A 26,080-nucleotide genomic window follows, 5' to 3' on the forward strand; every position below is an offset into this window, starting at 1 on the left:
TCAACTCCTAATTCAACAATTACAAATAAATAAATCTTAAGGTTTTTTTTTTTTTTTTGTAAGAGCCTCTTGTGGCGCAGAGTGGTAAGGCAGCCGTCTGAAAGCTTTGCCCATAAGGCTGGGAGTTCAATCCCAGCAGCCGGCTCAAGGTTGACTCAGCCTTCCATCCTTCCGAGGTCGGTAAAATGAGTACCCAGCTTGCTGGGGGGTAAACGGTCATGACTGGGGAAGGCACTGGCAAACCACCCCGTATTGAGTCTGCCATGAAAACGCTAGAGGGCGTCACCCCAAGGGTCAGACATGACTCGGTGCTTGCACAGGGGATACCTTTACCTTTAAGGTTTTTTTACTATAGGGAAGGAAACCAATTGTGAAAGACATGAGGCCACAGAATTATGATCCATTGCAATTGTATACACACATATGAATAGAAACTATAAACACAAATTAGTCAAGTATGACAAAGAAGTTGAATCCAACCTGAACTCTCCCTGTAAGCTGCAACAAGGCTATCATACTTTGGTCCCATCAGGAAAAGCAGAAGTCTCAACATGAGACGAACTGACTCAGTCAAGGAAGGGCACAGCCCTCCATTTGCAAGACTGTTAACAACAGGGCATTTCGGAGGGCATGCATTAATGGGGTCACCCTTAAGTCAAAAGAGACTTGATTACACACACAGAAAAAAAATAAAATTTAAAAATAAAATAAAAAAACCCAGAAAGTGTAGGCTGTGTTCATGAACCCATGTTTAAGTCTTGGGGTGTACTGAAAGAATACATAAGGCCCTAACTGGCATTGGACAAAAGAAAACCAATTGACATTGACAGTAGGACATAAAACAGATCAAATCCCCACTGTAACCTTAACAGCGCCTCTAATGAGTAAACTGAATACTCTGTGGGAAACTAGCTGTATTCACAATTCTCTCGGGCACCAGATCAATGATAAGACCATGGAGTTTAATTAAGACAGAACTATTAGTATTCTCGGTTTAAAAACTCTCGATGCAAAATTTACGTTGCGGGTCATAAAAGGCACGGCAAAACCACCTATGGGCTAGGGACTCACTGGCACCGACACCACAAGGGCAGAATAAATCTGGAAGGGCGGTATAAAAATCTAAAATAAATCAATAAATATATCTCCCAGGGCAGGAGACGGCCTCGCATGAAACCACGCCTGCGAAATAACCTCCCGCAGATTTGGGCTCGTTAGGACGCTGATGGATGGGGCTGGTGTATCGAGAGCCAAAATCCCTCGGGCTGAAGCTTTAAAAAAGCAAGCTGGGGTCGCAGAGGGCCTGATGGACCTCTTGCTGCAAAGACGCTCAATTGCCAACAAACGCACACACCCCGGGGGGGGAGGAGAGAGGCAAGCGCTGCAGGGAGAACAGCTGCTCCGGAGGAGGAGGAGGCAGGACCAAGCCCACCCAAACCTTCCCACCCGCGCAGCAACCGTCCAAGCCTTGCCGCCATCTTCCTGCAAACTCAGCAGGAACCGTGTCCAAGGCAACGCAACCCCGCGGTGGAGAGGACCCACGCTCGGGCGCGCATCGGGCTCTACTCTCGCGACAACTCAGGGCCGCCTTCAAAGGCTCCAGCCGCCCCCGGCCCTGTCCGCGCGGCCGGAACCGGAACTTTGGCGCCGGAGGCCGGGCGGCGCTTCGACGGACGACTTCCGCCCTGCCGGAGTCCTTCCGGCCACCGTCTCTCTCTTCTCTCCGGCTCCGCCATGGAGACCATCCTCGAGCAGCAGCGTCGTTATCATGAGGAGCGGGAGCGGCTGATGGACGTCATGGTCAAGGAGATGCTGACGCGCAAGTCCACGGTGAGCTAGGCCAGGGTCCGCCCCTCCCGGGCGTGGCGGGAGAGGGGAAATAGGCGATCAATAGGGTTCCCCTGATGCCCCGTTTCCGTCATCTTTTTGGGTCTTTTCTCCTCTCTCTGCAGTTGCGGGATCAAATCAACTCGGACCACCGCACGAGAGCGATGCAGGATGTGAGTACAGCAGGGGTCTCCAGTGTGGTGCCCGTGGGCGCCATGGTGCTCCTCCCACCAAGTGTGTTTAGAAAGTGGTCGTGACTAGGTAGAGCTTTTGCCCCGCTAGTCTTCTGAGTCACTATGGGGGATTTGATTGGCTGTGCAGGCTGTTTAAAATGCTGGTTAGGTGGCAGCTGCTGCTGTGGGACTGAAGGTAAGCGATAGCAAGCATTTAGTGGCAGGCATTTTGTTGCTGTGCCCACCATCTGTCAGAATTTCAAACTGGCTCACAGGATCATAAGAACTAGGGACCCCTGGAACAGAAGGGTCAGGGGGATGCGGCAGGGGTGAGACCGGGCTGGTCATGGACATGTTTAACCACTCTCTTTCCGCAGCGCTACATGGAGGTGAGCGGCAACTTGAGAGACTTATACGACGACAAGGATGGGTAAGCCAGGTGATGGAGGGGTGTCTCAGTTTCCTGGTCGTAAGCGGAGGGGGGTTTCCTTCCCACACTCAGTTTCCTTCCCACACTACTCAAGTGATCTCTTGGGTCACCAGGTTGCGGAAGGAGGAACTCAGTGCCATTTCGGGGCCTAACGAATTTGCAGAGTTTTATAATCGCCTGAAGCAGATCAAGGAGTTTCATCGGAAGCATCCCAATGAGGTGAGGGCAAGAGACCACCTTGGAGTCTTGCATGGGTCAGGAGGAGGGCTGGGTGGGATGTTGGCTCCATGCTTTTGTTGCCCCTGTTTACCCCTGCCATTGAACATTCTGTTATGCTGCTCCTGGACCCTCTGATGGGCAGCCATGACTTGTTGTCCTGGTACCCACCTTTCCCAGAAAATTTTGGCTGGGTGTTCTGGCTTCTCTATATACTTGTGGAACCTCATTGCTGTTGTCTCATTCTACTTCTTCGAGAAACCTATCTCGCCATTTTGCTTCATCAAACAAAAACAGTTTGCAGTGTTTTGTTTTGTTTTTTAGCTGGGAGGGCAATGGTTTCTGTGAGCTGTTCTCCACTTAACATGCTACATCTGAACAGCAGTTTTGTCTTCACAGATCTGTGTTCCAATGTCAGTGGAGTTTGAAGAGCTCTTGAAGGCACGAGAGAATCCTAGTGAAGAGGCTCAGAGTGAGTTAAGCTGGGTCTTTTATCTCTGTTCTGAAAGTGGATAGATTCAGCTGGCAGAGAACTTTCTTTGATTCTTGGGCAGCTTTGACTGGGCCTGTTTCCCTCAAGTGCCTTTCGCTGGTTTTTGTCGTGGCACTTCTGAGCATTTTCCAATCTTTGCTTTCTGCAGACCTGGTGGAGTTCACTGATGAAGAAGGATACGGTCGCTACTTGGATCTGCATGACTGTTACCTTAAATACATTAATCTCAAGTCCTCGGAGGTGAGAGGTGCTTGGTGTCTCTCTCACACACGCACACACGCCTCTAGTAACTGTCCTAGCTTCTTTATCTGCCAAGGCTTCTTATGATGCAAAGAAGACTGGTCACATTGCTAGTCCAGGAAATAAGAAAAAGCTCCAGCCAATTGGCTGACCTTAATTCTCCTTTTTGTCTTTGCTATTCTTTTAAATGTTCACAACTTGAGACTTCCTTATAAGGAAATGTTGATTCTTCCAAATGATATAAAGTATGAACCAAAGAATAACAGGCTCCTGAGAGGCTCAAACATTCTGGGAAGTTTTCTAACAGCTCACAGGCCTTGAAAACGTTCAAGGCTTTCAAGGCTTCTTATGATGGGATAGGGAAAGCAGTGCTAAGGAACCGGTTAGATGGAAGCCCTAAAACCTTGTGTCTGTTTGCTAATGGTTTCCTTTCATTCTTTTGTTGTAGAAACTGGACTATATCACATACCTGTCTACTTTTGACCAGCTCTTTGACATTCCCAAGGAGAGGAAAAATGCAGAGTACAGGAGGTAAACACACCAATTGGGAAGGACTGGGGAACAAGCAGTGTGTCAGGCCCCTCCTTCCCTGGCCTGTATTTGTGTTGTACTTCTATGTCACTGTAAGCTATCATGTCTGGCCGTAGTTTTCTTTCTTTCACACAGCGATTAGCAATATCCCGAACCAAATTTAATGCTGCTGGTATGGAGCATGCAGTCTTCAGGAGTGATGGAGGACTCTTTGCTCCTGGGAGTTCTAGGGAAACATTGCTTGAGTTCAAATATAGCGGTTCTTCTGTCCCCCGCTTCCACCCCCCTTACATTCTTGGTTCATTCCAGGTATCTGGAGATGCTTCTGGAGTACCTGCAAGATTACACAGACCGGGTCAAGCCACTGCTGGATCAGAACGAGCTCTTTGGCAAGATCCAGGGCGACTTTGAAAAGAAGTGGGACAACGGCACATTCCCTGGCTGGCCAGTGAGTTCCTGGGGATAATCTGGCAGATCGGGGTTGAGCCTGGATGATCCTATAGCAGGGGTAGTCAACCTGTGGTCCTCCATATGTTAATGGACTACAATTCCCATGAGCCCCTACCAGAGGGCAGTTTTCCCAGCAGACCTCCCTAGGGCTCCTTGACACTTCGACAGCTGCTTGGGTGCCTGGCCAGGGATGCTCTGGGCATGTGCCCCAGAGGCCTTCAACCAGCAATCTTCCTCTTTTGACAGAAAGAGACCAGCAGCGCCCTCACTCATGCTGGAGCTCACCTGGACCTCTCCGCCTTCTCTTCCTGGGAGGTTTGTCTTTTGTTTTGCTGTCCGTTCATTGTGGGAAGGGGATGAGGTAGTGGGACCCAAAGAGCTTCCTCTTTGGGCTGGGTTGACTTCAGCCAGGGCTGTGTTTAATTCTGGACTCTTATGCCTTTGGATACATCTGCAGGAGTTGGCCTCCCTAGGTCTGGACAGGCTGAAATCCGCACTTCTGGCTTTGGGACTCAAATGTGGCGGGTAAGTAGGGGCGGGGCTTAGCTGCTGTTTGCTGTAGGGAGGTGCCGAACTTTTGTGATTGGGGAAAAGCTCAACAGTGACCCAGGAATCCAGGCTCACTGTCCAAACAGATTCGTCCTCACTGACTTCTTCCTCTTCTCCCCAATTTTGTCCAGAACGCTAGAAGAACGTGCTCAGAGGCTGTTCAGCACCAAGGGCAAGTCCCTGGAAGCCCTTGACCCCGCCCTGTTTGCGAAAAACCCAAAGACCAAAGGCAGCAAGCGGTGAGTTGAGTCCTTTGCACTCCACTTACCAGGCAGGGTGAGTTTGGCAATGGCAATCTTTGGAGATCACTTCCCACCTTTTCTCCTTCACTTGCCTCTCAGTAGCTATTGAAGGGGGGGATGGCTCTTGCTAGCTGCAACTGCATCAGGTCTGTGCTTATGGAGCTGCTGTCTTGACAGGGACACTGAGAGGAACAAGGACCTGGCCTTCTTGGAGGCTCAGATCTACGAATACGTGGAAATCCTCGGGGTAAGCACTGACCTCACTTGCCCCAGTCCTGGTCCTTTTATCAGAAGTAGCGAGTGGGTTGCATTCCCGTTCTCTTGCTCCCATACTACAGGAGCAGCGTCAGCTGACCCACGAGAATGTGCAGCGCAAGCAGGCGCGGACCGGCGAGGAGCGTGAGGAGGAGGAGGAGGAGCAGATCAGCGAAAGCGAGAGCGAGGATGAAGAGAACGAGATCATATACAATCCCAAGAACTTGCCCCTGGGCTGGGATGGCAAGGTGAGGGGAAGGGCTGGAGCTCAGCAGAGGGCAAGCAGGGGTCCCTCATCAGCCTGCCAAGCATCCCAGAGGACAGACCTCTCCTCGGCTTCTAACCACAGTGGCTGAAGTCTAACTACACATTCAGAGACAATCAACCTCTGAACATCCCTGCCAGGAAGCAACACCTTAGCCTTTGCATCCTGTCGTTGGCCCTCTATAATAACTGGTTGGCCACTGGCTCAAATAAAGCCGGCTGAAGTTGAATCCAGTCAAGACAGGGGTCCTCTGGCTGGGTCAGCATGTGGAGAGAGAGTCGGGGCAGCTCCCAGCTCTTGACAGAGCCCAGCTAACACCAGTGCCTTCTGTCGGGAATCTGAGCATGATTCTGGATGCCCCCCTTTCAGCAGAGGCCCGGATCACAAACCTTGCTTACCTGGCACTTCTCCGTCTGCACCAGGCACCACAACCTGCGCCCTGTTTCTCGGCATTGGACCCAGCCAGGGTGTCCTATGATACGTTCGCCTCTAGGTTAGAATTCTGTAACTTGCTCTATACAGAGTTGCCCTTGAGACTGCTCCAGAAACTTCCAACTGGTTCAAAATGCCCTCCAAGGACCTAACCTAACCTAAATTTGTTGGGGGCTACTGTAAATATGTTTTGATTAGGAAATAGTTTACTGGGGGGGGGGGCGGTGTTTCTTTGGTTTTATGTGTTTTTTCATTGTTATTACACATTGTTATCCTCCCTGAGCCTTTAGGCTCCCTGAGCCTTTAGGTTATCCTCCCTGAGCCTTTAGGCTATAAAAATGGTTTATTTAAAAATCTACTTTGTGAAATGGGATGCTGGACTAGATAGACCCCTGGTCTCTGATCCAGCAAGACTCCTGTGTTCTTATCCTCTCCTCTCCCCCTTGCATTCTTTCCTGCCTTCTAGCCTATCCCCTACTGGCTCTACAAACTCCATGGCCTGAACATAAACTACAACTGTGAGATCTGCGGGAACTACACGTATCGGGGGCCGAAAGCGTTTCAGCGGCACTTTGCGGTAGGGGTGCTATCAGATTCTTGCTTGGTCTTCTGCCAAGTGAAGAGTCACTGTGGGCGGAGGAGAAGCTGCTGTGTCGGGACTGCTGCACTGCAGAAGTTCCAGGCTATGGTAGCTGAAGAAAGAGGAGTGGGAAGAATGCCTTTGTTTAGATGCTAAACAGTTAATCATGGCCCTTGTCCTTCTTCTACACTGAGGCATTTTGTGGCTGCCATTCTGGGCCCTTTTGGTGGGAGTGGGAGGGAAAGCATGTGGCTGATTTCCTTGCTGCTCCATTCTCGGTACCCTTTTCTGCTATGTAGGAGTGGCGCCACGCCCATGGGATGCGATGCCTGGGCATCCCCAACACGGCTCACTTTGCAAACGTCACCCAGATTGAAGACGCCGTTTCCTGTAAGTGGCCTTGCAGGTTCTCTTGGGGCCATTTGTCCATGTCTAGGTTGTTAGGTAAAGTGACAGGCACCGAGGAGATTTATTCTACGCTCTGTCCTGTCAAGGGGATTCACAGCTCTTTCATTTTTCTTTGGTTGGGTGTGTTCACACGTGTGAGAAAGGGCAGCTTTGGTCTGGCCAGTGGCTGCAGCTTTCCAGTACAGAACAAGACTTTCCACTTGAGGAATCAACACTAGAAGAAGAAGAGTTGCCTTATATGCCCTGAATTTCACTACCCAAATGAGCCTCAAAGTAGCCTTCCCTTCCTCTCACCACAACAGATACCCTGTTAGCCAGGTGGGGCTGAGAGAGCTCTGATAAAACTATTGTGAGAACAGTTCTAACAGGACTGTGACTAGCCCAAGGTCACCCATCTGGCTTCATATGGAGAATCAAATCCAACTCACCAGATTAGAGGCCACCACTCTTAACCACTACACCAAGCTGACTCTAAACCACTCTACCAAGATACAATCTGGAAAAAAGAATCAAAATATTCATTATAAGAAAAACTTTGTGTCTCCCCTCTTTCCCTAAGACTTCTTTCGGTTGTCCAATTAGATTACATTTATTAAAATATGGCTCCAGGCCAGCTACATTCCAGTTGAAAAACAGAAATTTGAAGGAATGTGGAAATGATAGTGAAATTTTTTTCAAGACAAGGGTTTTTCCATTTTGGTAATTAGTGAAATGTACTAAAGCTGAGAACGTTTCATGCAAAGATGGGTATGATAAGGGACCAAAATGGTAGGGACCTCACAGAAGCAGAAGAGATTAAACAAAGGTGGCAAAATTATACAGAAGAACTGTACAAGAGCGAGCTTAACATCCCTGATGACCACAATGGGGTAGTTACTGACCTGGAGCCAGACATCCTGGAATGTGAAGTCAAATGGGCCTTAGGAAGTCTGAGCAACAATAAAGCTAGTGGTAGTGACAGCATTCCAGTTGAACTATTCAAAATCTTAAAGGACAATGCAGTAAAAGTGCTACACTCAATATGCCAGCAAATTTGGAAAACTCAACAATGGCCACAGGATTGGAAAAGGTCAGTTTACATTCCAATCCCAAAGAAGGGCAATGCCAAAGAATGTTCAAACTACTGCACCATTGCACTAATTTCTCATGCTAGCAAAGTTATGCTCAAAATCCTACAAGCTAGGCTCCAGCAATATGTGGACCGAGAACTTCCAGAAGTACAGGCAGGATTTCGAAGAGGCAGAGGAACTAGAGATCAAATTGCCAACATACGCTGGATCATGGAGAAAGCTAGGGAGTACCAGAAGAACGTCTACTTCTGCTTCATTGACTATGCTAAAGCCTTTGATTGTGTGGAGCACAACAAATTGTGGCAAGTTCTTAAAGAGATGGGAATACCAGAGCATCTTATTTGTCTCTTGAGAAATTTATATGCAGGTCAAGAAGCAACAGTGAGAACTGAACATGGAATCACTGACTGGTTCAAAATTGAGAAAGGAGTTCGGCAAGGCTGTATACTGTCGCCTTGCCTATTTAACTTGTATGCAGAGCACATCATGAGAAATGCGGGATTAGAGGAGTCACAAATTGGGATCAAGATTGCAGGGGGAAATATCAACAACCTCAGATATGCAGATGATACCACTCTAATGGCAGAAAGTGAAGAGGAACTAAAGAGCCTGTTGATGCGGGTGAAGGAGGAGAGTGCGAAAGTTGGCTTGAAACTCAACATCAAGAAAACAAAGATCATGGCATCCGGCCCTCTCAATTCCTGGCAAATAGAAGGGGAAGAAATGAAGATAGTGACAGATTTTATTTTCCTGGGCTCCAAGATCACTGCAGATGGGGACTGCAGCAAAGAAATTAAAAGACGCTTGCTCCTGGGGAGGAATGCTATGGCAAATCTAGACAGCATCCTAAAAAGCAGAGACATCACCCTGCCAACAAAAGTGCGTTTAGTCAAGGCTATGGTCTTCCCAGTTGCAATGTATGGCTGCGAAAGTTGGACCATAAGGAAGGCCGAGCGTCAAAGAATTGAGGCTTTTGAACTCTGGTGCTGGAGAAGACTCTTGTAAGTCCCTTGGACTGCAAGGCGAACAAACCGGTCAGTCCTAGAGGAGATCAGCCCTGACTGCTCTTTAGAAGGCCAGATCCTGAAGATGAAACTCAAATATTTTGGCCACCTCATGAGAAGGAAGGACTCCCTGGAGAAGAGCCTAATGCTGGGAGCGATCGAGGGCAAAAGAAGAAGGGGACGACAGAGAATGAGGTGGCTGGATGGAGTCACTGAAGCAGTAGGTGCAAACTTAAATGGACTCTGGGGAATGGTAGAGGACAGGAAGGCCTGAAGGATCATTGTCCATGGGGTCGCGATGGGTCGGACACGACTTCGCACATAACAACTAACAACTAAAGCTGCAATTAGATGCTGCAGTTTTCAGCACTATCTCACTTTAAAATTGGACGTATTTGCAATTCTTTAAATATATTATAGCAGCCATTACAGCAGCAACATATCTAACCCAGACTCGCTCTGGGGAGTAACGGGTGAAGTTTGATTGAAGTGGCAGAGCCAGTGAGAGCATCTGATTTTGTGCTTCTCTGTGTGTGTTCCAGTGTGGTCGAAGCTGAAGCAACAGAAGGCGTCGGAGAGATGGCAACCAGACACAGAAGTAAGCTGGAGCCCAAGGGTGCTTTATTGATGCTTGGGGGCGGCGGGAATGCCAGGGGTTGATGGCCTGCATGTGTGGATGCCCCAGTGCCCCTTTCTCTTCTCTCACCGTCCTTTGCAAACTGGAACGCAAAATCCGACCAAGGTTCGGTGCTGTTATTTTTTCCCTTCTTATCCTGCCACACATTTGGAATTCCAACAGGCTCCTTTTCATTTCTTTGCAGGAAGAGTACGAAGATTCCAGTGGGAATGTGGTCAACAAAAAGACCTATGAAGATCTGAAACGGCAGGGCCTGCTGTGATGGAAGAGGATTCTGGCCCAATGCCCCCTCTTTGTCATTCTTCTCCTGCTACCCTCCCTTCCGCACCCAATAGGCTGAATCCCCCTCTTCTTTGTGAATGGGCGCTTGGAGGATGCTAGTAGGGTGGATTCCGGAAAATGTTTTTTGTTTTTATATGGAAATAAATGTTGGTGTTAAAGACAAAGCTAGTGGGCATCTGGTGTGGTTTGTAGCCTGCTTTAATGCAGCTCTTCAGAGTACACCACTTCTTCCTGGGGAATTTAGATCCGTGTGCTTCCTCCCCTCCCCTCCCAAATCTCTCTTCAGCTGACCTGGGAAAAACTGACTCGTCCAATTTCCAGTTCTTCAGGAGCTTTGTTCTGGATGTGCTCTAGTCTAAAGCATGTATTCCAAGTAGCATTAGACAGCAGGGAAAGAGATACCTCTTTTCCTTTAGATGTCCAAATTCCCCTACACCCTGCTTTACAAAACAGAAAGACCACACAACTGTATCTGCTGTCTTTTGGCTGTATTTTCCTCCTTACTACTGACTTTCCAGCTTCCTGCCATGATCTGTTGTGGTTTCTATGGTCCTCTGGGTCCCCGGTGATCAGAGTTCCCCTGGGAGCAAGGGAGTGGATAATTAATCTAATTGGGGCGGGCTAGTTACTGCATTTATCCCAGCCTTGCTTTTGGCTCAGGAAGCAGCAGCCTTACTGGTGAGAGGGGGGTAGTGGGCACAGCAGAGGTTGTTTACGTATATTCTTCCCAAAATAATGGGACACAAGCAGAACTGTGCTGTGATTTTGGGGACTAGGTAGAATATGGGGGCAGGGGCTGTGAACGAATGTTTACTCAACAGAGTTCAAGTGGGATACTGTGCCCTAATACTATAGGATACCATACCCTGTGCATTGTCAGGTTGCAACTGACTCATGGCAAACCTGGGAGCATGGGGTTTGCAAAGCAAGAAATTAGCAGGGGTTTGCCGGTGCCTTCCTCAACATACCAGTCCTATTCTTCCTTGCTGGTCTCCTATTTAAGTACTTAACTACAGCCAACCGCACTTGGTTTCCAAGCTCCAGCGAGCTTGGATTAAGAACAGTACAGTCTCCCTTCCACATCTCCAACTCCTTTCAATTCCAAACGGTAACACTTTTCCTTCCACTTCCTTCCCCCAAATAGTCTGCATTGGCTCCATTTTGTTTTCCTCCCCAAACCTAACAGAAACTGGTCCCAAGTCACCTTGAGAAAAACCTTATCCTAAAGTGAAGAGGGGACAAGGAAGAGTTGGGCTTCCTCCTCATCCTGTCTCCTATCTAAAAAATTTTGTGACTTCCTGACGGCACTTGAAAGGTCAATGGCTTATTTTCCTTTGGCTAGGTCTTTTAAGCATGCTTGACCCCTGTCTGCTGCCAAGAGAAAAGATTCCAATGGACAGATTGAAGGAATCCTTGTGGTGAGATTAAGGTCTCCCTGGCTTTAACCAGCTGTTTGGTTTGGCCCATTCTAGGCCCAAGAGGAGAGAGGCAGTCTAGAAGTTGAAGAAGAGCACTGCTGGATCTGACCTGTGGCCCACTTAGTAGAGCATCTTGTTTCACACAGTGGCCGACAAACTTTCTCTGGAGGGCAAACAGCCTTCGCCTGATGTTGCCTCCTGGCACCTGTGTCCAGAGGTTGACTCTGAAGGTGGAGTCACGTGGCCAGTGGCCACTGATAGAGCTGTCCTCCATGAATCAAATATCCTTGCAAAACTGCTTATGCTTACAACCATCATCCCTCCCAGGCTGGGCCTTGCTGTCTAAAAGCACTGGATGCAAAGGAAGTGACCTGTCAGTGGCTGCGGCAAGCAGTAATTCGGAGAATTATGTGGTAATATAAAGAAAAAACATCTTTAACGCATATTAATACATGACACCAAAACATGGGCTGGTTAAAAACATATTTTCACACTTTTCCTCAGTGGCTTAATTATATAATCACAAATTTTACATGGAACCGCGATGACGGTTTGCAAAACGCCTCTAGATGAAATGTATCTATAAACTCTAAGAAGTAGCCGTTAAATTCAGAAAATCTCTTGAAAAGAATAATTTTGGGGGAGGACTGAGAACTAGTAGATCAGCCTACAAAGCTGAATGGAAGCCGTCTCAAAGAATCGAGCTCTTTCAGACACATGGAAAAAATACCTACATCTGTTTGGTTGCAAAATATTTTGGTAAGCAGAAGAGGGCATCCTTCCAAACTCCTTCCGAATTCCATGGAATAGGGTTGCCACCCCCAGGTAGTACCTGGAGATCTTTTGCTATTAAAACTGATGTCCAGCTAACCAAGAACAGTTCCCCTGGAGAAAAGGGCTGCTTTAGAGCAGGGATAGTCAACCTGGGGTCCTCCAGATGTTCATGGACTACAATTCCCATGAGCTCATGGGAATTGTAGTCCAAGAACATCTGGAGGACCACAGGTTGACTACCCCTGCTTTAGAGGGTATGGCCATTATATTCTGCTGAGTTCCTGCCCCTGCCCAAGCCCTGACCTCCTCAAGCTCCCCCTCAAAAAAAATCTCCCAAGAATTTCCCAAACGAGAGCTAGCAACCATACCAAGGGAGCACATCCACTTTCTCAAGGCCTTGATCCAGGAGTCAAAAAATGCAGGATTGCCTGCCTACCTGCCCGTCCTCTGGGCATAACATGAGGCATCTGAACCATGCTTCCTGAGGGCTGCTCAGAGGTTAATGGTTGGATGCATTTCCAGAAGAGCATTCAGTGGTAGGAAAGCTTTTTGAATGAATGAAAAGCTTTTGAATGAAACAAAGCTTTTGGAATTGCATAACGTACACACTTTCTCAGCAATGGGCTGAGCCCCAGGTAGGGAGAGAATACATTGCTTGCAGCATCAGGGAATGAAATGAAATCCCTCCATCCTTACCATGCATCTCTGGCTGCTGGTTGGCGCCGTCTCTGCCTGGGCGGGGAAGAGGGCTCCCCAAGGGGCATCTATTCTGCCAGCGTTGAAGGCAATCAGAAGTTGCTCAGACAGGCAAGCAGGGTTTCCCTGTAGGTGTCAGGCGAGCCAGGTGAGTGAGCTAAACCAGGTGGGTTCCTTTGGGGGAGTGGTGTGATTTTTCTGAGCTCGAAAGGTCGGTAGGGTAGATGTTCCATCAGAGGGACTGGCTGGAAGCTCCATTCCTGCTTCATGCTAAGGTGGCTTGTCCAGCATCCTCAACGCAGGATGGAACTCTGAACAATCATGGTGGAAGGATGGATGATTGGATGATTTCCCCCTCTCTTGCTACATCAGTGTGCGGGCCTTCTCCTCCTTGCCTGTAGTTTGGAGGCTGGTAGTTTCTGAACAACTCACTTGGTTATAGACCATGGGAAATTTGAATGCTTGGGGCCAGTACCCCTGGACTAGAAGAGATGTTTTTGATTGCAAGAGGGTGACAGCCGCGGAATGGAACCAGAAACCAGGGAAGCAGCAGTCACCTTTTGTTCAGGTTGGTGGCCTTCTGTGTGTCCAGGAGGGCCTCAATTTTGGCACAGCCGGCAGCATCACTTGGGTTCGGAGCGTAGCAAATGTCAGGCAGTCCCTTTAGGGGCCGTGGCTGGAAGGGCCAAGTGCTTTTTCCGCAAACTCTTACAAGCAATGTGTGTCGTGTCCCTCACCCTCCAAAGAAAAGCTTCCAAAGGAGCCACTAAAAGGTGTGGGGTTGATTTTGTGAATGATCTAGTGCTCACAGGCTAAGCTTCATCCAGAGCGTTGGACTGGGCGTTGGCCACCCCTTGTTGGCAGGCTGTATGTTGCTGTTCTTGACGTCTGTCTGTGGCTCCACTCTTCCCCTCTGAGGCTCTGCTAAACAGGCTGTTGCTGGGCCAACCATGTGTGTCATTAGTGAACACCTCTGGGCCTCGGAGCTTGTCATTTTCCAGTCTCCATGGTAGCCACCAGCTACCGAGAGGATCTGTAGGGAAACCTAGAGCAGAGCTTTTGAAATGCACTGTCTTGTCAGACTGGTAGGATCGCTCCATCTCTCTACTGAGGTCACTTCCTTATGTCTTCTCTTCCTGCCTTCGATTGCATTGACTGCACCTCAGGAACCCAAGCCTTGGAGGACTGTGTGTTCCTTGTGGGGCTTGAGTGTGTATTTGTGTGTGTTTTAAAGGCCATCTGGTTGCTTCCATCTTATGTCAACCCTGTGAATTAATAACCTTTCCAAAACATCTTATCATTGACCACCATGCTCAGGCCTTGGGAAACAGAGGGCCATGAGTCACTCCATCTCACATATGACTGCCTTCTCCCAAGGATTTTTGTCTTTTCCGTGAGTCTTGTCGTCTATGCCGAGACACAAAGTGATTGTGTATTTTCATGAAGGTCTTTCTTGGCCATCTCTCTCATGAACACAGGCTGGCAACAACAGCTATCAATCTAAATGCGTCCTTGCTAGAGCGGAGCTTATAGATCAGTTGTGGAATAAAATAGATCTCCAAGATTAGGACTGACATAGGCTATTAAGTCCCAGCTACTGAAAGCTTTCCCTCCAGAGACAGGGCTTCTGCAACTCACTTGAATGTTCAGAACCCTTAAGCAAGGAATGGGAGCCCAAAGGGCCGAAGCAATCATAGTTCAGCCATTCCCAATCTTTTTGGGGCGATGGTCCTTGTAGGAGCTCTTCTCAGGTTCCAGGGCCCCCTGCAGGAGGCTGGCTGCTAGTGCAGTGAGGGAGGCTAAAAAAGGTCTAAGTTAAGAGTGAAATAATTCTACATAATTTACCTTGTCTTATATATACCCGAGACAGATTTCTAAAACATTTAACCAAGAAGGCATTTTCTTTCTTTCTTTCTTTCTTTCTTTCTTTCTTTCTTTCTTTCTTTCTTTCTTTCTTTCTTTCTTTCTTTCTTTCTTTCTTTCTTTCTTTCTTTCTTTCTTTCTCTCTTTCTCTCTTTCTCATTTTTTGGAACGCATTAATTCAAGCACACACAAGGGAATACACAAATTCATCTTCTTTCCCTTGAAGGTCAAATTCTCCAGCAATTAATGATGTCATACATGACAAAAAAGAGTATTTAATTGGTTCAGTAACCAGGCTCCCCCCCCCCCCCATAAAGCCTTTGGGCTCCCCTTCTCACATTTTTCAGTCTGTGGCTTCCTTCAAGTGTGCCAGAGGCTCCCTGGGGTCATATGGCCCCCACTAAGAATGGCTGCTCCGGTTGACAAGCCATTTCTGCATTCAAAATTCCTATGGCATTTCATGGATTCAATCAAAGCAATGACAAGGATGGCAAAGGTGGAAGCAGTCTCTTAGGGGGAAATCAAGTTGTTCTCCAGTGCATCTGAGAGTGCTTCCCAGGGAAATCCAGGTGTGGGTTTTGCCCAATCTGGGCTGCAGAAGAGGACTTGATGAGCAGCTTTGGCACTGGGTGGTCTTGGCCAGCATCAGTCCTCATCCCATGAGACATAAAGGGGGAAGAGAAGGGAGCAGGCTGTGGATGTTTAGTGCTTTGTGGATCCATTAGTCAGGGGTGGCCAAAATGTGGTTTTCCAGATGTCCATGGGCCAGCATGGTGCTGGCAGGGGCTCATGGTCTTTGTAGTACATGGACATCCAAAGAGCCACAGTTTGGCTACCCCTGCACTAGGTGCTTGGGTGGGACCTGGCATCAGCCTGTGGGAAGTGAGTTGCTGCCAGTGACACAAGGTATCCTTATAAAATCTGAGTCCAGTAGCACCTTTAAGACCAACAAAGATTTATTCAAGGTGTGAGCTTTCGAGTGTCCTGTAAAACAGATGGCCACATACGGTCATCCTAGTCTAAGGAGCAGAAAGAGCCAACTATTTCCTTTGGGAAAGCAAAGCTAATGAGTGTTCCAGTTGGCAGGCTGGCCTTTTCTGGGACTCTCCTCCCCCAGGAGCAGCGGCTATGGTCAGAGCATCACAAGCTCTGGAACAGAATTCACTCTGGAGGGACCAGGCTGCCTGGACACCTGTGCCCAGACTGTCCTGTTGTTTCCTTCATCAGTGATTGTGCCCCATGGCATATTGGCCAGAGGGAGCAACAGTTCAACAGCCCAGGAGATCTCTTTGTGCCGTTTTATTCCTGGCAGAAGAGGCCCAGAGAGAGTGACATCAATTGTAAAGTGGAGCTCAGGCTGCCTGGTAGACAAAGGGTCCTAGGTATTTGTGTGAATGAGTATGTTTGTGTGTGTGGGGGGGGGGGGGGTTACTACTAGGTTTCTATATCTTGATGGGATCTGCCTTGCTGCCTTTCAGATTACTCTCCCAAAGGGAACTTGTTGGTCTCCCCAGGCCAAGGTTCCAGTAGCAGCAGGTCCCTGTGGCTAACAATGGCACGTCCCACCTACCAGATCACATCGGTCCAAGGTAAGAGCCTTCATTCTTGGGCAGGGGGTGCTTTCTGGGTTGCTGGCCTGTCATGGAACAAGTACCTGCCCCAGGCTGAAGACATGTTCTAGACCAAGGCAGCTAAACTGTGACTCTCCAGATGTCCACAAACTAGTTTCCATGATCTCCTGCCAGCACATGCAAGCTGATGATAATTGTAGTCCATGGACATCTGGAGAGCCACAGGTTGGTCATCCCTGCTGAGCTAAAGACTTTTCAGAGCAAGCATGAAAGCTCTTAACAGGAAACTCTTCCATCCATCCATCCACTCACTCACTCACTCACTCATTTTATTTCAACCTGCTCTGACCTATCTATCTCATCCTGTAGGCTTCCTTCTGTTCTGGGCTGCTCTGCATTTCAGCACCTGGAATGTTTGCACACCAGTAGGTGAGAGGAAGAGGTGCATGCTGGGAGGAGAGGGGAGGGGGTCTTGCCCCAGGACTGGCCTGTCTCTGATCGGACTGGTGCCTTGGCAGGGAGGACTACCCATCAGGACTTCCCATGCCTGAGATCTTCATCTCCCCCAGGGCTGAGTCTGCCTGTGTTCACTCCTCTCTTCTCTTCCAGATCCTGGGCCCATTTCAGGAGCACCTATGGTCCCAGACAGTGCAATGAACAACACTGGCATGATTCCCGTAAGATAACCCAGCCACTAGCTGCAGCATGGGAGTCAGGGTGGGAACTGCAGGGAGGGGAGACTTTCTAGGGGACCATCCTCTGGTGGGACAGACGTCTGTAGTTGTTGGAAGATTTGGGGAGCAAGGAGAAAGAGATAAAAACGAATGTGAAGGCAAGGCAGAAGACCTTGAAGAGAGTTCAGGCAGTGGCTGATTCTGCTGGCGATGCACTGGACGTGTGGCCAGGGAACACCTTGAAACTTGGCAAGGTCACTGCCTCCTCGGGGCCAAGAGATCTCCTGGAATTACAACAGATCTCTGGACAACAGAGATGAGTTCCCCTGGAGAAAACAGCCCCTTCAGAGAGCATGTTCTATGCCTCTGTATTCTGCTAAGGTCCCACTTCTCCCCAAACCCTATCCTCTCCACCCCAAAATCTCCATGAATTTCCCAACCTGGAGCTGGTAAACCCCATTGCCTCCTCTCCTGACAGCTCACCTGCCAAAGCTTCCAGTGCTCTGGGGAGAGATGCTACCAGGAGGAAGCACAGGGCAACAACACAGAGCCCTGCCACAACGCTACTCACTGTGAGGTAGGAGCCCCAGGATGCTCTGCAGGCAGAAGAGCCGGGGAGGGGGTGGGTCAACTGGGGCAGGAAGTGGGATACACCCTTCTCTTCCCCCATCCCCATTAAGGCAACCTGAGAAACACAGGCTGTTGGCTTGCCCCAGCGAATGGTCCTGTTTCTCTTTCAGCTTTTCCGGTTCAACAGCACCAGCTACACAGCCCGGTGCAGCAGTGAGTGTGGGGGTAGCAACGGCACGGAGATGTGCATGACCAATCACAGCATGAGCATGAGCCTGTGCACGGTGGAGTGCTGTGCTTCACCCAACTGCCTCAGTCTCAATGCCACAGCTTACGGTAGGCGAACCTAACGGGAGCCATTTCCTCAGCAAATGGTGTGTCTTTTCCTTGCTACCCATGATATCCAGGTTTGATTCCCTACTCCTCCACCTGCAGCCAGCTGGGTGACCTTGGGCCAGTCACAGTTCTCACAGAGGTCTCTCAGCCTCACCGACCCCACAGGGAGTCTGTGATAGGGAGAGGAAGGGTAGGTGATTGTAAGCTGATTTTACACTCCTTCAAGTAGCGAAAATCGGGGTACAAAGAATCCATCTCTTCTTCTTTTACTAATTGATGTATAGTTGAATCAATACTTAAATATGGGGGATGTGGCCTGTGTTCAAGGTTTCCATCCAGCTGGGCACAGCTATATTCTCAGGCAGGCCTTTCCCAGTTGTCTGGAACACAACTGCCCCTAGATCCATGGAACCAAGAGCTGTCTAAGAAAGATTCTCTTTGAGGCCCCAAACCCTGTCTCCACCCTCTTCTCCTCTTGTGTCTCTTCCAGGTGACCTGCCACCCACCACCACGCCGGCCCCCACAACAACCACCACCAAAGCGCCCCCCAAAAACGTAGGTGCCGTTTCATGTTTGTGCAAGAAGTGACATTTCCCTAGCTGCTCTGGCCCTATAGGATTTTTGTCCTGCTGTGGAAATAATGTTCCTGCCAATCAAGAGCCAGCTTGGTGTAATGGTTAAAGAGCAGTGGACTCTAACCTGGGGAGCCAGATTTGATTCCTCACTCTTACACATGAAGCCAGCTGGGTGACCTTGGGCCAGCCACAGTTCTGTTAGCGGTGTTCTCACAGAGCAGTTCTCTCAGAGCTCTCTCTGCCCTACCTACCTCACCTGGCGTCTATTGTTGGAAGAGGAAGGGCAGGTGATTGTAAGCCTTTTTGAGATGCCTTTGGATAGTGAAAAGCCAGAGTTTCAGAATCAGAATTCTTCTTCTTCTTCTTCTTCTTCTTCTTCTTCTTCTTCTTCTTCTTCTTCTTCTTCTTCTTCTTCTTCTTCTTCTTCTTCTTCTTCTTCCCAACCATGGGCATTCTTCTCTGGGCTCTGAGACTGCCTGTCTTCCTTCCTTCCAGGGGAAAGTGTGCTCAACCTTCACCTGCCATGGAGATGGGTGCTACAAGGGCAAGAAGACTTCAGCTGGCTGCATCGTGGGTTTTGACTTCTGTGAGGTACTGTTTCTCCCCTCACGCAGACCTGCACCAGGCTTTTGCCATGTTGCGCTGCCTTCTTTTGGGCCTGAGTTCTGGGCCTGTTCCACCAATCCATTCTTCTCATTACCTCTCCCCATGCCCCGTAGCAAAGCAGCTGTCCAGTGAGATTGTTGCCATGGCACCTTGGAAGCAAGGAGTCTTTGGTTTGTTTGAGGCCTGCTCTCTTGTTCGTGAGAACATGAAGTGGAGTGACAGTCAGAGAGCGTTGCCAACATCCAGGCAGGATCTGGAGATCTCCTGGGATTATAACTGATCTCCAGATGGCAGAGAGCAGTGCCCCTGGGGACAATGGATGCTTTGAAGGACAGGTTTTATGGGATTACCCCTGGCTGAGGTCCCTCCCCTCCCCCCAAAAATCCTATGTCCTTTGAAGACTCCACATCCAAATATCAATGGATTTCAGAACCTTGAGTTGGCAGCCCTGAAGCCCATTAGCTAGATGTTGGCTGAACTGTCAAACTAGAGGCTGGTCTTTGAAGCCTGAGAAAGAATTATTCTGAGCCATGGCAGTCCTCAGTCCCTCCTGGAGCCCTCATCAGGAAGGGCTGATGATATTGTATTTGAGGGAGTGTGTGTGCACACAAAAGCTCATACCTTTCTTGGTCTTAAAGGTGCTCCGGACTCTAAATTGGCTCGAGAAGGGCTGTAACTCTCCATCCCAAATAGCTGGTAACTGCAGCCCTGGTCTGACTACCTTGTTTCCTTCTCCTTCCAGATGAAGAAGACAGGACCTCACTACGTGGCAGGCTGCAGCAAACTCTGCAAAACATCTGGGAAGCCCTGCACCACTGGATCCACTGCGCCTTGCTACCAGGAATGCTGCCCTGCCATGCCCAAATCCAGCTGCCTCAAGCTGGACGGCAAAGTGCATTTCAACCGGGCTGGGTCTCTGGCTCCAGCCCCACTGCTTCAGATCCTCACTGGGGTGGCACTCCTGGGCATGAACTATGTCCTGTCCTTCTCCTTGGGGTCCCACTGACAGCTGAGCCTCTGGGGTCTTTGGGTCTGAGACCATGCCTCTGGGCTAGCGTGACTCTCACTTTTGGTTAGGGCCCTTCTCCAGAAAAGGAGGGGCAGGCATTCTGGAGCACACCCCCTCCTTCTTTCACCCTATGCTGGGCAGAGCTTATGCACTATGCTTTCCATCCCAAACCTTTGGCTTATGTATTATGGCAATGGAGTTCATCTCTCTACCTGCCTCTTGCTTTGCTGTAGTTGGACCAGGAGCTGGGCTGGAGCAGGCGCACTGGGTTAGACCAGCAGTGCCCCCTGGGAACACTGTCAGGTCTCCCCTGCTTTGTATAGATGGGATTCTGGAAGTGGGGTGGGACCGCTTCTTGCATATAAAAGGCCCCAGCAGGCTTGTGGGAAGAAGCAGCCCCTTCCGGCGCTGGCAGCCAATTCGGTCACTCCATCAGTCCGATGATTTGCCAAGGTGAGCAGTGGGGAAGTCTGATTTGGGAGAAGGTGAGAGAGAAATCTTTGAAGGCAAAGCTAAGCTTCTGTATGATGCTGTTCATCTAGGGTAAGGAAGATGTGTTGTTTCCCCCACTGTGGATGGGGGTTCTGCCTTTCCCACTGGGCACCCACATCCCCTCAATGCTATTTAACAGGATTTCCAGCCATCTTCTCATCATTAGCCACCCACAGGAAGCAAAAAGTGAGACTCAAGTTCTGGCTGGAGATCATAGAGTCAAGTGGGTAGCTGTGTGGGTTTGAAGTAGCGGGACAAAATTTGAGTCCAGGGGCACTTTTGAGACCAACCAGGTTTTCCTCAAGGTGGGAGCAATGCATGCATGTACTTCATGCCTCAGGCAATGGAGATGGGTGGGACTAGCAACAGTGCTGATTCTGCACTTACTTTGTTTTTCTCCATTGTGGATCCTGCTGAATTCAGATTGATTTGAATTCGGGTCTTCCTCTATCCCCCCCCCACACACACACACACTGAAACAGAAAGTATTCTACACTTGATTGGGGAAGCTCAGAGCGGGGAGGGGAGCCAAGCATAGCAAGAGTCTGTTTCTTTTCTTGAAGGAGGGGAGGAGGATTGGCGACAGCAGAGGAGGGGGGAACAAATCCAAGAGGCAAATTTCTGCTGAGAGAAGTTAGGGCTTCTGGAGCACAGTCACTTTAAGGGAAACCTTGCAACCAGGAACCAGGAAAAAGTTCACTGATGCCCTGGCCAATCAGGGAAGACTGCTTTGCTCCAAGGCATGGAGAAGGAAATTATTTGGTAAAAAGCAAAAATCTGCACATTTACTCATGGCAGTTTTTGAAATATCGAGGCTTATATCCACTTCAGGATATCACAGGGGAAAGGAAGGGTCACCACGAATCAATCATGCATGTGGCTGAGGGAAAATTTAAAGTGCCCCAAATCCAAATGGAAATCGAATTCAGTGTAGACTGCAGGGATTTAGTCAATCTGGAAGTGGGTAAAAAGCCCTGTGCAGATTACCCCCAGGTCTATTTTAATGACTTTGTTTCACAACTGGGAAAGCATCTACCATTAATCACTAACCTTAACCTTTTTATTCCCCTTATGTTTTTGTGAACGGGAATTGAACCCAAAGGATTGAGGAATTCAGTTTGCTGTTCTAGCAAGGCATCTGATTGTGCTAAACATCTTAATTATGCTGCATATTTGTTGGATAGCTTCATGATGCTGTTTACTAATGTACTGCAAATTTACTCTCTCCTTATATCTGTACTCCAATCTGTACTGTTTCGTCTGAAGAAGTGCACTCCACATGAAAGCTCGCACCTTGAATAAAACTTTGTTGGTCTTTAAAGATGCCATTGGACTCTAGTTTTGTTCTGGCTAGATAACAGTGGTGAAGGGTAAGGGGGCAGCGTTGCCACCCTCCCCTCACCCAAATCTTGCTGCTTTTTAGGAATTGGGAGTCTTTGACACTGGTGGCTTTGACACTGGTGACCTTTGCTCCACTGGCCTTCTAACCAAGGTTATACTGCCAATAATTTTTCTTTTACAAAATTTAGTGACATTAACTATGTGATCATTTCATGGTGATAAATAATTATTTTCGTGGTTGAAGGAGGGGGAAATAGACCATCCTCCCACTGAGCTGGCTGCATACACATGTTTACCTTGCGCTGGTGACAAGATTTCTAGGAATCCTTAATGAACATGCTTTGGAGTACATAGTCAAGAGCCACATGTGGAGTCACAATCGCCACAAGCCAACAGGACTTGCCATAAGGATGTTATTGGATAGAGGTAAGAATAAGAAGTTTGCACACCTATTCATGTAGAATGTATGTAAATTAGCAACTTGACCAGAAGATCCACCATTTGAAATCGAACATGGCAAAATGGAAATTTCTCTGAGATCAGGGGCTACTTAGAAGGAAAGGAAAGGGAAATACAGGGTAGAGCTGCTGGGCTTCTTTGAACTATCTGGTCAGCTGCTGTGAAAAGGAGAATGTCGAACTTGATGGCCTTGTTCAGCTAAGCTCTTCTAGAAGACTAAGGCCCATTCCACACACACATTGGGTACTGTATTTTCAGTATAGTTTAGAAGTAGATGTTCCTGTTTCACACGGGAAAACTCAGCCGCAAAAGCCATTGAAAGGACATTATACAAAGTGCTCAGAGTTGCCCGAAATATGGCTACTTCAGCAATGGCATCAAGACTCAAAATGCGACACACAATTTCTTGGTGGCCGGGATAATTTTAAGCTTTTGTTCTTCCTTGATTGTGTGATGCTTCTCCTTGGCCCCCGTTAGCCCAATACAATGTCAGGATTTTGGTCCTTATGAGATGAGTCCTGAGATCCGCAGCACCTTAAAGACAAATAAAGAGTTCCAGGGCTTAAACTTTCGAGAGTCAGAGCTCCCTTTGTCAGGTCTTGCAAAGGGGGTTTTTTACTTGCAAAAATATATTCCCTGGGAGGTGCTCCTGGACTTGGATCTTCTACTGCAGACTAGCCCAGCTCCCCATCTGAAACTGAGTTCACACTGTGAAGTCCCTGCGATCATCCTTGGGAATGACAGAACAACTTATTTTAACACAGGACAATGTTCCAGTTTTCCTCTTCTTGCTCTTTAGCTGCATTTTCAAACAAAGAGGCACAAGTAAGATCAGCCCCTTTCCAAGGCTGGCCTTAATGCAAGAATAGCTGTTTGCATGCTGTTTAGTTTGGAACGGCAATGCTTTGTTTGGGAGTGAAGACCAGGCCCCAGCAGAAAAGGGGCTTGGGCCTCAAGGTCAAAGGGGACGGGGCCCTAATGTTTTCGGCACGTGATAATTTTCACCACATGTAATGTGGATCCCTGTTGGACCAAACTGTGACACACTATGGCTGCAATCCTAAAAGCTCTTTCCTGGGAGTAAGCACCATTGGAGATCAGTGGATTTACTTCTGAGTAGATTAGGATTGCTGTGCATCTCAGTTTAAATAAAAATCAAACAATTGCACATGGTGTTTTGGTTTGTGGATTGTTATTTGTATTTTAAGGCTAGGGGCCTGAAACAGTAGATCCAGGAATGGCTTTTAAAGGTCCCATTACCAAATTGGTGGTGCCCTTTGGCCTGTTTCTCTATGTTGCAGCTGCTTATTTGAGTACTCTCTGGAGAAGAAGCTCTCCCTAGATGCAACAGTGTGGAATGGCTCAAAGGGGAAATGCAAATGAGGAAGCAGTGGGCAAACTCCAAGCATCTTACCCAAGCCCTGCTCCTGGCATGAAGTTGGCACTGGTTCATGGGTGAATCTGACTGTTGCTGCGAAACTTATCCACTGTTCTCTGTGTTTTCCTCCCATCTTTTCTCCAGTCTGGTTTGGGGCAATATTCCTGACTGTGAATTTATCTGACCATTTACCTTGTCTTGTCTGGCAAAGCACTGATGCACCTAGCAGAAATGGCTGGGTCAGTAATGCTGTTTCCTGCTAGGGTAAAGGTAAAGGTATCTCCAGTGCAAGCACCGGGTCATGTCTGACACTTGGGGTGACGCCCTCTAGCGTTTTCATGGCAGAATACGGGGTGGTTTGCCAGTGCCTTCCCCAGTCATTACCGTTTACCCCCCAGCAAGCTGGGTCCTCATTTTACCGACCTCGGAAGGATGGAAGGCTGAGTCTACCTTGAGCCGGCTGCTGGGATCGAACTCCCAGCCTCATGGGCAGAGCTTCAGACTGCATGTCTGCTGCCTTACCACTCTGCGCCACAAGAGGCTCTTCCTGCTAGAGTAGCCAGCCTCTAAGTGGGGCCTGGACATCTTCCAGAATTACAACTAACCTCCACATTACAGACAGCCATGTTAATGATTGCTTCACATGATAGACTTTATGGCATTATATCCATCCAAGATCCTTTGTTCATTTACTCCAGTCTCCCCACACTTCGTCCCCCACTCTCCAGAAATTTCCCATCCTGGAGTTGGCAACCATCCTGAAACTACCCTTTTGAAACATGTGGCTGTTTCCATCAGCATTTTCACCATTGCAAAGAGGAAAGGATGTCAAAGGTTTAATTAGAGCCAACTACTCTGGGGATGGAGATGGAGGCAGAACTCCTGTTTGGAATGTATTTATTTAAATTTGTTCTGATATGATCATATATGGTCATGTCGACACCTCCGCATTTTATTTATTTACTACATTTTTATATCGCCCTCCCTTACGGCTCAGGACGGCTTACAGAGAACACGAATCCTGTATGACAGATACAACACAAACTCAGTAACTGCATCAACCTCAGCAACACTGCACATTTAATCATTCATTATTTAACCTTTTAACATTTTGACCCAGCAGATCGGTCATAACGAAATTGCTCAGTGTCTCCAGTGGGCATATCTGACAGGAGTGGGTTCTGGATGTTGTTGGCTCACCGGCCCCAACCAAATGCCTGGCGGAAGAGCTCCATTTTGCAGGCCTTGCGGAACTAGCTCCAGCAGGGCCTGGATCTTCTCTGGGAGCTCATTCCACCAAGCGGGAGCCAGGATGGAGAACAGCCTGGCCCTGGTTGAGGCCAGATCAATGACCAATGATAGGCCGGGAGGGGGTAGAAAAGGGAGGGGCCCTGTCTGGAAGTCCTTCACTTTACTTTTGGGGGTTTTCATGGCCTAAAGAATGTTTCAGGGGTTTCTCAAAGCTAAAGAAGTTGAGAAAGGCTGCATAAGAGTCTCAAAGCAGTTTACCATCACCTTCGCTACCTCTCCCCACAACAGACACTCTGTGAAGTAGGTGGGGCTGAGAGAGCTCTGACAGAACTGTGGCCCAAGGTCCCCCAGCTGGCTGCATGTGGAGGAGGAATGGATAATCAAACCTGGCTCTTCAGATTAGAAGCTGCTGCTCTTAATCATAGCACCACACAGGCTCAAGAGCCAGTAAGGGACAAGGCAAGGAGCAAAGGAGGTCATTTCCATAGTCCAACCACTGCTCTGACCCAAGCTGGGAGGGTGAAGAGAAGCAATTTATCCTAGTAGCACATGCTACGGGCCTTGTGATCCCAGGGGCCCAATAGCGCTGTACAATTATTTTTCTGTTTTCCTTTTTATGCTAAGGAAGCTCACGATAATACTAGTAAATGTTTTCAGCAAAGTGATGCTGTCTCTTGCTGCCAAAGGTCCAGGTATCCCAGGGAAGGGCACCTCGCAATTACTTGGCCAGTCCACTCCCCGCACTCCTTAGATCAGTGGTTCTCAACCTGGGGGTCGGAACTGCTTTGGGAGTCGAATGACCCTTTCACAGGGGTTCTGGCAGGGCGAGCAGCTTGGGGGGGGATCTACACAACAGCCTTGCGGGGTAGATCAAGATAGAGTGTTTGTCTGTCTATCTGGAGCAGCGGAAAAGAGCGAGATCGGCATGGTGGGGCAAGAGGCAGAACTGAACTGGGAACCTCCAGAAGAAGAGAAAAAAAAAC

General features: G+C 48.6%; 2 protein-coding genes across 2 annotated transcripts; both read left to right on the top strand.

The window, feature by feature from the left end:
- The first annotated feature begins 1,638 nt into the window (after positions 1 to 1,638).
- Positions 1,639 to 10,248, top strand: SF3A3 (splicing factor 3a subunit 3). Its single transcript, XM_077337251.1, has 17 exons — positions 1,639 to 1,830; positions 1,953 to 2,000; positions 2,378 to 2,430; positions 2,544 to 2,649; positions 3,046 to 3,118; positions 3,288 to 3,379; positions 3,828 to 3,910; positions 4,220 to 4,358; positions 4,607 to 4,675; positions 4,818 to 4,885; positions 5,041 to 5,148; positions 5,329 to 5,398; positions 5,490 to 5,654; positions 6,570 to 6,680; positions 6,983 to 7,073; positions 9,708 to 9,763; positions 9,987 to 10,248. Exons 1-17 carry the CDS (start codon positions 1,735 to 1,737, stop codon positions 10,062 to 10,064), a joined length of 1,506 nt encoding a protein of 501 aa, XP_077193366.1. The 5' UTR covers positions 1,639 to 1,734; the 3' UTR covers positions 10,065 to 10,248.
- Positions 10,249 to 13,043: 2,795 nt separating this feature from the next.
- Positions 13,044 to 23,528, top strand: LOC143837438 (uncharacterized). Its single transcript, XM_077337252.1, has 9 exons — positions 13,044 to 13,120; positions 16,314 to 16,424; positions 16,776 to 16,835; positions 17,016 to 17,083; positions 17,559 to 17,657; positions 17,821 to 17,986; positions 18,477 to 18,541; positions 19,057 to 19,152; positions 19,910 to 23,528. The coding sequence occupies exons 2-9, from the start codon at positions 16,388 to 16,390 to the stop codon at positions 20,171 to 20,173; spliced, it is 855 nt and encodes a 284-aa protein (XP_077193367.1). The 5' UTR covers positions 13,044 to 13,120; positions 16,314 to 16,387; the 3' UTR covers positions 20,174 to 23,528.
- Positions 23,529 to 26,080: the final 2,552 nt, after the last annotated feature.

Source organism: Paroedura picta, chromosome 5, assembly GCF_049243985.1.
Source record: "Paroedura picta isolate Pp20150507F chromosome 5, Ppicta_v3.0, whole genome shotgun sequence".
NCBI lineage: Eukaryota > Metazoa > Chordata > Lepidosauria > Squamata > Gekkonidae > Paroedura > Paroedura picta.